The sequence below is a fragment of the Maylandia zebra genome, unplaced genomic scaffold, assembly GCF_041146795.1.
Source record: "Maylandia zebra isolate NMK-2024a unplaced genomic scaffold, Mzebra_GT3a scaffold01, whole genome shotgun sequence".
NCBI classification, from domain to species: Eukaryota; Metazoa; Chordata; class Actinopteri; order Cichliformes; family Cichlidae; genus Maylandia; species Maylandia zebra.
In genome coordinates this window covers 225,438-235,777 of record NW_027490031.1, presented here as the reverse complement: position 1 = coordinate 235,777, position 10,340 = coordinate 225,438, and the positions used below count along the sequence as shown (strand labels likewise).

General features: G+C 42.9%; 1 protein-coding gene across 1 annotated transcript; it reads left to right on the top strand.

Annotated features, from left to right (window-relative positions):
• Positions 1–5,965: 5,965 nt before the first annotated feature.
• On the top strand, positions 5,966–9,509 carry LOC112431380 (myelin-oligodendrocyte glycoprotein-like). Its single transcript, XM_024799981.2, has 4 exons — positions 5,966–6,124; positions 7,789–8,127; positions 8,282–8,380; positions 9,058–9,509. Exons 1-4 carry the CDS (start codon positions 6,085–6,087, stop codon positions 9,093–9,095), a joined length of 516 nt encoding a protein of 171 aa, XP_024655749.2. The 5' UTR covers positions 5,966–6,084; the 3' UTR covers positions 9,096–9,509.
• The last annotated feature ends 831 nt before the right edge of the window (positions 9,510–10,340 follow it).

Sequence of the window (10,340 nt, the reverse complement as noted above, 5' to 3'; positions counted from 1 at the left end):
GTGCCGAGTATAACCTGGAAGTCCCGAGGTCAAAATGGGAGATGCCCCCAAGGGTGGTGGAGAATGACCGAGCTAAGATCCTGTGGGACTTCCAGATACAGACGGACAAAATGGTGGTGGCTAACCAACCGGACATAGTGGTGGTAGACAAACAGAAGAAGACGGCCGTAGTGATCGATGTAGCGGTTCCGAATGACAGCAATATCAGGAAGAAGCAACACGAGAAGCTGGAGAAATACCAAGGGCTCAGAGAAGAGCTCGAGAGGATGTGGAGGGTGAAGGTAACGGTGGTCCCCGTGGTAATCGGAGCACTAGGTGCGGTGACTCCCAAGCTAGGCGAGTGGCTCCAGCAGATCCCGGGAACAACATCGGAGATCTCTGTCCAGAAGAGCGCAGTCCTGGGAACAGCTAAGATACTGCGCAGGACCCTCAAGCTCCCAGGCCTCTGGTAGAGGACCCGAGCTTGAAGGATAAACCGCCCGCAGAGGCGTGCTGGGTGTTTTTTTTTATTTTATATAAAGATATCTAGATATCTAGATATATATATATATATATATATATATATATATATATATATATATATATATATATATATATATATATATATATATCTACACTGAACAAAAATATAAACGCAACACTTTTGTTTTTGCTCCCATTCCCCATGGGATGGACGTAGAGACCTAAAATTCATCCCAGATACACAATATAACCATCCCTCCCAAACAGTGGTCACAAATCAGTCCAAATGTGTGGTAGTGGGCACATCTGCTATATTGAGATAATCCATCCCACCTCACAGGTGTGCCACATCAGGATGCTGATCTGACATCATGAGTAGTGCACAGGTGTACCTCAGACTGCCCACAACAAAAGGCCACCCTGGAATGTGCAGTTTTGTCTCACAGCAAAATGCCACAGATGCCACAAGCAATGAGGGAGCGTGCAATTGGCATGCTGACAGCAGGAATGTCAACCAGATCTGTCGCCCGTGCATTGAATGTTTATTTCTCAACCATAAGCCGTCTCCACAGGCGTTTCAGAGAATATGGCAGCACATCCAACCGGCCTCACAACCGCAGACCTCGTGTAACCACACCAGCCCAGGACCTCCACATCCAGCAGGTTCACCTCCAAGATCGTCTGAGACCAGCCACCCAGACAGCTGCTGGAACAATTGGTTTGCACAACCAAACAATTTCTGCACAAACTGTCAGAAACCGTCTCAGGGACGCTCAACTGCATGCCCGTCGTCCTCATCGGGGTCTTGACCTGACTCCAGCTCGTCGCCGTAACAGACTTGTGTGGGCAAATGCTCACATTCGATGGCGTCTGGCACGTTGGAGAGGTGTGCGCTTCACGGATGAATCATGGTTCACATTGTTCAGGGCAGATGGCAGCTGAGAATGTCCCAGTTCTTGCATGGCCAGCATACTCACCGGACATGTCACCCATTGAGCATGTTCGGGATGTGCTTGACCGGCGTATACGACAGCGTGTACCAGTTCCCACGAATATCCAACAACCTCGCACAGCCATTGAAGTGGAGTGGACCAACATTCCACAGGCCACAATTGACAATCTGATAGACTCCATGCGACGATGTGTTGCACTGCATGAGGCAAATGGTGGTCACACCAGATACTGACCGGTTCTGGGTCCCCAGACCCCCAATAGCGCAAAAAACTGCACATTCCAGGGTGGCCTTTTGTTGTGGGCAGTCTGAGGTACACCTGTGCACTACTCATGATGTCAGATCAGCATCCTGATGTGGCACACCTGTGAGGTGGGATGGATTATCTCAATATGGCAGATGTGCCCACTACCACACATTTGGACTGATTTGTGACCACTGTTTGGGAGGGATGGTTATATTGTGTATCTGGAATGAATTTTAGGTCTCTACGTCCATCCCATGGGGAATGGGAGCAGTAACAAAGGTGTTGCGTTTATATTTTTGTTGAGTGTATATATATATATATATATATATATATATATATATATATTAGGGGTGCAACGATACACAAAATTCACGGTTCGGTTCGATACTTTTGGTGTCACGGTTCGATATTTTTTCGATATATATATATATATATATCGGATCGGTCTATCTCTAATATATATATATATATATATATATATATATATATATATATATATATATATATATATTAGAGATGGACCGATGCGATATTACGTATCGGTATTGGTCCGATACTGACCTAAATTACTGGATCGGATATCGGAGAAAAATAAAAAATGTAATCCGATCCATTAAATATCACGAAAGCACCTCACAAAACTTGCAACACGCCGTAACTCACCTCAGAACGTTAGCACGTCGGAGCAGTATGCATCACGTGATAGAGCGGCTGTGGCATGCGGGACCTGTCGGTGGTCTGGATAGCATTTGGAGCTTCGCTAGCAACCCGGCATTTCATCTCCGACAAAGTTATCCCCGAGAGAAGTAAAGCAAGTGTGTAAGTCCATCTCTGAATGTTTGTAAAGCATTCCTGCGTTAAGCTTAACAAGCGATATATGGAGCGACTGCCTCTTCTTGCTGCTACTTCAATCATGAAACTGCTTAACGATCAGCTGATCGGCTTTTCTGTCGCGAGTCCGTCTCTCTTGTTTGCTTTTGGCCCACTTTGCACCAGAAAGAGGAAACCAGTGGCTGAACAACAGCAGCACGTTTAAGCTTGATAAGCTGTTGTTAGAATTTATTTAATATTACTTTCTACACCAGGATCTTTTTCTACGTAGCTGACGGCTGGTAACTGTGCAGGGGCGGATCTAGCAAAGTTTAGCCAGGGGGGCCGATAGGGCATGAACAGGGAAAAGGGGGCACAAAGACATACTTTTCTTTCTTATTGTCATTTAAAATGTCTCGCTTTTAGTAAATAATTATCCAAATCTTACACCCAAAGTTTTAATTTGATGTAAAATGAATAGAAGTCCATTACTGTATATAGTAACTGTTAAGTCTAATATACCCTAGTAAGCTATAGTACTTTTTCCTTTGGGAAGGTACCATCTGTGCAGTCTGCAGTTCTGTTGAAGAAAGATGTTGAATCTATTTAATATTTTAATATATTGAAAAATAATTGATTTCTGTGCATTTTTTTTCACACTGCATCAAATTAAGGTTGATTACGTCGATTAAGCATCATGAGGTGGAGGGTGGGGCGTGGTTCCCTATTTTTTATTTATTTATTTTTGTTGTTGCTGGGAGTTGGAACCCTATTAGTTAGGTTGCTTAATATTTACGCTAAGTACTCTTTAAAATACCAGAATAGGGAGGATGGTGTAGGTTTAAGTTTATTAGATTGATCAGTATTGCTGAACTATGAAATATATTTTTTTGCATACAGGTATAACAGAATAGCTTTAGTGTAGTTGTTGTTTTAAACTTGAGTATGAACTTATACAAAATGCAGCAAGATATTTAAAAAACAGTTTTGTTGATTAAAAAACACTATATCGGATTCATATCGGTATCGGCAGATATCCAAATTTATGATATCGGTATCGGTATCGGACATAAAAAAGTGGTATTGTGCCATCTCTAATATATATATATATATATATATATATATATATATATATATATATATATATATATATATACATATATCCTGTATCCTGAATACTCAGAGCATATCCACCAAATACTCAGTCTGGAAGTTGTTGACCAGAGAGATTTCTTATGAAGTCACAGAGCTATTTTTCTTTATGCAACATATTCTAAAGAAAATAAAAATGTCACCTCCTATGCGCTCATAAACCACATTATAACTCTATTATTATTTTTTAGGTCGGAAAATTAAGATTTTATATTATGATTATATGAACCTGTGATCTAGCGAGTCCGTGGAAGGTGCACCGCGACGTGTCCGTGGGAATACTGTGACTACATTAAAAACACAACGTGTGAACACGAACACGCTGTGAGGCGATAACAGGGAAGCTTTGATGTTTTGCTTTGTGTGTTGCCATGGAAACATGTGTGTCACAGCCCCACAGCCGCTTATTATCATTACAGACAGGATCCTGTCAAAGCCCACGAACACAGCTCCAGATTGTTCCAGGATGTGTGTGAAGAAAACAAATCCAAGATTAATCTCAGATTTTCCACATCATGAATCAAAGAATCTAAAAATAAAGTCAGAGCGCTGCTGTGGCTTTATTACATGAATTGGACACCTGCTGGAGCTGGCTGCTCCGGTCTCTGCACATGTCCGTGTCTGAGCTCTGACTCCAGCTCGGAGGATCCAACTGATGCTGCTCCGTCTGCACTCTGCTGGGCTGTTTCTACTGCTGCAGCTCCCATCTTCTCCTATATGTGCAGTCTGTGTCCTCTCACGGCAGCTCGCGGTGACTCCACCTGCGTGACAGCAGCTACCAGCAGACAACACGCACATCCTCTCACATCTCCAGCAGAGCTGCATTAAAATGTTGCGCTCAGTGTGCATGTCAGTGACAGCTGCGATCAGCTGAGTTATGATCTGAGATTAAAAAAACAACAACTCATATTTAAAACTGTCTCCTGAAGAAAACCATCTGTGTAACAGGCAGAGACGTTATACACAGTGTTACAGGTAACGATAGGATGGCTGTAGACATTATTATTATTATATTATTATTATTATTATTATTATTATTATTATTATTATTATTATTATATTATTATATTATATTATATTATATTATATTATTATTATATTATATTATTATTATTATTATTATTATTATTATTATTATTATTATTATTGACATGTGTAATTATAATCTGCACCATTATGATAATAATGATTTCATAAATAAAGGTTTAACTGGGTCTCCTGTAGGCTGCGCTGTCAACACAGCACACGGTGGTCACATGACACCTCATCACTCAGCTGATAATAAATAAATAAAAACAAATAAGTAAATAAAACTGTAGCTGATCCAGAGCCTGAACTATGGAGCAGGTTCATCATATCCAGGATTTCTCTCTGGTTTCTAACACACATCAAGGTTCAGCATGAACGTAGTGTCGATGCATCGATGGGTCCCATCAACTGCTGTGGTTTTACACACACGTCAATATTTTATATAACAGAGAAGAAAAAGAAGACAGCGTGTTCTGGACTGTGAGGTCCCTCAGAGTTCAGTCCTGTCTTTCAGGTTAAACACACAATTTGTAACGTTCATTCTCTAAAAGCTCTCTGGGCTCTGCAGGTACTGTGACCTTCAGTCCACTGTGTGCTCTGTGGAAGAAATCCACAGCATGCTGCTGTTTGTGTGTCTTCACGGTTTCCCAGCATGCCCTGGTTGTGGTGGTGGAGGTGAGTGAAAGTTTAAAGTCTGTCACTGCACTGATGTGAACTCACAACGAGGCCGATCCCAAAACTGTCCACAGGATAAATTCAAAGTGCAACAGCAGCATCAGGTTGAGCTGCTACTTACTGCATAATGAACACAGACCTCGTTGATCCAGGAACTGAGGTCAGTTTGTACATTTTGTCTTCACTCCTCTCGAGGATCGCTGACCCGCATAGATGCAAGATTACATTCACCTCCAGTGTGAGTCGCTGGTTTCGACTGTGTGCTGAAGATGCTTCACAGCGCTGATGTCTGAGTCACTCATGAACTCTATTTTTCTAAAATACAAATAGATGTAGCTCCTGCGGTGGAAAGACTCAGACTGAAGTTTAACAAACACAGTAAAATTTTACATCTGCATGAAGAGAACCTGTGTCAGACCAAAGCTTTGCTGCTGGGAGCTGAGATAAGCTGATGAAGTTAAAATGAAAATAAAAAATGAAACTTGAAGGCTAAAACATGTGCTGCATATAAATATGCATAAAGATGAAACGATTAAAACATAGATGAGAGTTCAGGAGAATCACCACAGCAGCTCAGACTGATGAAGAGCAGCGAACACTGAAACTGGTGCTTCTTTATCTCATATCAGCTCTCGGTGGTTTCCTGCCACAGACAGACAGCAGAGGCCGAGAGGAACGTTTGATTTGTGCGTCAGCAGCTGCAGAGGAGCGTCCGAGTGTTTAACGGCATCTGTGCTGGTGTCGACTTCACAGGAGGATGAAGATGCTGCTGCTGTTCCTGCTTCTCCTCATCGACGGTAAGAAACGCTCTGAAGTCTGAATGCAGGTTGTTTGCACTCACTGCAGGTTGATCATCGTCACAGACGTGATCATGTTTATTACAAGGTTTGTACGCTCATTAGAAACATGGAAGTCTTGAAAGTTTTGGAGAAAAGATGGAAACGTGGCTCACAGGTCCATGTGTGAAGAAGTTTGATATGGTGTGTAACCCTCTCTGTGTGAGTTCGGCTCACACATCCTGCTGACCTACATATACTGAAACAGCGTTAAGTAAACCTTGTTCAGCTGTTACGTGGCTCTTTGTGCTTCAGCTGTTTAAACAGATTCTTTGTCCTGTATGAGCGGATTGTTTAGTGCTTTAAATCTAAACTTAAAGTGATTTAACTGAGGCACCGTTTTCCCCCCTTAATCACTTAGAAGCTGCACTTTGTGTTTACTTGTGTTATCTTTCTCTAATATCTGAATTAGTTTGATGATGTGAAACATTTAAAAACATACAAAAACAGGGAAACTAGGAACAGGAGAAACACTTTTGCACCTGAACAGAGGTTTAAAGAGCCATGAGTCAGCCTGAAGTCTGGTTAGAGCTCAATCTGAGCTCTGTTTGTTGCTCCAACCAGAAACTTTCATTGAAATCTGTCAAACATCAACGCAGCGACTGACTTGAGGCAACACAAGATTTCAGGCTAAATCAACTGTCTCCTGTTTTAAAGCTGTAATAGATTACTTTTTAACTTCATGAAAATTGTCATGTTTGCACTTTGCAACAGTGAAAGAAAAAACAGAATTTAGATGCAAATGAATCTGAAAGTGGTTAGCACGAGTCTTCATAGGTACTGGTGGATATGCTCTGTTAGCTGGCACGGTGGTTGCATGAACAGCATCAGACTGTATCAGGTCACAGTCAGTGGTGAGGTTGTTACTCCAAAAAGTAATCTATTACTTACATTACTTACATTATTCCTTAGTGTTCATAAAAGTGTTGCATTATGCTAATTACTGAAAGTAATTCATAATTACTATACTGAAAATATGTTCTGTTTCCTGGCGCTTGCTTGTCCTCCTGTTTCCGCGATCCTGCGTGAAACAACAAATGCAGCCGTAAGAAACCTTACACAAGCTGCAGACCACACACTTCACAACGGCTTTGTGTACTGATTGAGCCGACGGTTTGTCACGGAACGATGGGCGCTCAGCCACTCTCCTAATTAGCTCCCCCAGACGAGGCTGATCAGCAGCAGGCGTGTGTCATCATCCATCACCCTCATTAGTGAGGGTAGCGGGACACCCTCGCTAGGCCTGACGGTGCCTGTAAACCAGCCTACAAGATACCCCCCGCCCCGATTCCTTTGTTTAGCATTTTAGCATTTTCACTTTTAATCCTGTATCACTCTGCTTGTGCTTGTAAATGGTTTCCTTTTATCCTCTGGCCCTTTTACACTTTACTTCCTGTTTTACTTTGAAGATTTCTGTTCCTTTCCTGTGCTTTCCTGTTTGATGTGCTTTGTGTTTAGCATCTTTGGATGATGGGCTTCCTCTCCAGTTTAATTCATGTTGCATGAATGAAAATGAATTCAACATTTGTAATCATCATTCTGTCTGCTCTGACGTCTGTAAGCAGGTCTGACCGTGATTATTACCTCAAACATGACACACGGTGTCTCTCTATATGTCCTCACAGTTTCCCAGCATGCCTCTGGTGTGGAGCTGTATGAGGGGGACTCGTTCATGCTGCCCTGTCAGTTTGACACTTTCAATCTGACTGACCCCTCAGTGGTGTGGAGTCGCTCCGACCTCAGTCCTCCAACCGTCCACCAGCGTCAGCGTCAAGGAGACGAACTGAAAGATCAAAACCAGCGTCACAGCGGCCGAACATCCATGAAGACTGACGCTCTGGAAACTGGAGAGCTCAGCCTGAACCTGACCAACCTCCAACTGTCTGACAGCGCCACCTACACCTGCTCCATCAGAGACTTTGGAGATGAACTGAGTCGGAGTGATGTACAGCTGCAGGTCAAAGGTCAGCAAGAAGCTTCAGCGACTGCTGTTGATAAAGATTACATCACTGAAAGTAGTCTTTACTTTACAATCAAAGGACTTTGTTGGCTCAATACAGCTTAGATTACATGGACTCAGAGGTCAAAGGTCACACTGTTTGTTGTCTGTCTTTACAGAGCAGTGGTCATACTGGGAGCCTCTCGTGTTTCTCCTGGTTCTGGTCCTTATAGTTTCCGGGGTTCTTTTATTTCATTTCTGTCATTATTTCATGTCAGGTGAGTGCCTCCTACTATACTACCCATAATGCCGATGGTTAGCAGGTGTCCTTTGGTGGCTCCTTGACTGTGACTCACACAAATTTGTTCCAGAAGCTGAAAGAGTTGTGAGTTATGAAGTGAACAGGCAAATATCCCTGAGCTTTCTCCTGAGTGTCAGAATCCGATTTCCTCATTCCGACTACGAAGCGTCAGATTCAGGGTTTGACCTACGATAAGAGCGCTGCTGAAAGAGGCGTGGTCCAGATCTGCTTCTAAACAAACTCCAGATATAAAAAAACTTCCTTGATGGTGTGTAAGTGTGATCAGCTACCACATCTATGCTGTAAGTCTGAGGTAGCTAACAGCATAGACGTGCACAGTCAGTACCAGCTGCAAACTAAGCGCGACATTCATGTAAATCCTCTTTGTGGCGCTGAAATTGGTCACATGGTTTGTAGTTCACTTGGAACAAACCAACCCATGAAAACACGTTTACAAAGCTGTCAGCTGATCCAGGGCAGAGTGAAGCAGCTACAGGTGTCCCACAGTGATCCAGAGGACACAGTCTGGTCCTCTCTGTCATCACTGAAGTCAGAGGACTCAGTGGAAACAGGAGTGAAGAGCTGCTCACACAGCAGAGTGGACTCACTGACATCTGTGTGTGTGACCTCTCTGTTTTCCTCTCACTTCTTCAGGCTGTGAACGTGAAGACGGGGATGCTGACGTCCTGTAAAGCACAGCTGACCTTCATCAGGACGTCACAGAGGAGACGCTCTACAAACACACAATGATCCACACACAGACACACCTGCCTGACAAACTGCTCTTAGTGCATCATCACGCACACGGGATGTGATTTGCAGCGTCAAGAAGTCTTCAAGCGACCAATGAGAGCACAGGATACGACTGACTGACCTCTGGTAGGAACCACAGGCGTGGACACAGGCACACACCTCACAGCAGCTGAAGCTTTCTGCCTCTCTGTAGACGGAGTGTGTTTACTTTTGACAGCAACAATCAGATACTACAGCAGTCAGGTGAATTTAGAGGTTTTCTGTGAGTAAACTGACTACAGCGGCTACAACGCCGTCCTTTGTTAACGCTGTTGGTCCAGAAACTTCCTGTTCACTCAGAACCTGAAATAAAGGCGTCCACATGAACATCAGAGCCTCTGGTTTTTATCCCCACTGACATCAAACAGACACAAACACTGAGTCACTAAGACGGAGCGTGTTCAGATCAGATGTGTAGGCAATGATATGATGGTCCCGTCTCCTCTCAGGTGGAGGTTGTTCCCACTGCTGTCCTCTCCTGCATTTCTACCTCTGTAAAGATTACGAGCTCTACGATAAACGTGCCCTCATGCTTCTCAGTTAACAATTAACTCAAATGCAGCATCAACCGTATTTTTTACCCTCGTAACAAAAAGGAATAAAGTGTTTTTTCTTTGCTTAATAATCACAGCTTTACTGTATTATGATGTAAAATAAAACTAAAGTCTAAATACAAGAACGTCATTTTAGAATAACTCTCTCTTCATTGATGATGCTGAGCTTTTATACTCATTACCAAAAACCTCAGAGAAATAAAAACACATAAGCCTGGAGCTTCAGTGGTTAAACAACATTTAGTATGTGTGAGTGTGATGAGCAGCTCTGACATGAACCATCACTGCTCCACGTCCAGCACTGTGGTGAAAGCTGTGGACTGTGGACTTTCAGTCACGTATCAGCTTCCTGTCACACACGAGGACTTCCTGTTAAGGTCAAAAGTTCCTCTATCAGCAGTTTGTGCATCGCGAGCCTCCACCCGAGTGTTTCAGATGGTGATGCTTCTGGGTACCGAACATAACACAGGAGATTGAATAAAGACGCTGACGTCCCAACTGTGCAGGCGTCCTTTGACTTTTTTCATTTACACAATTTTAATCACTTTGTGACTGTTTGTCTTGAAATTTCATCTCTTATGAGGTGATCGA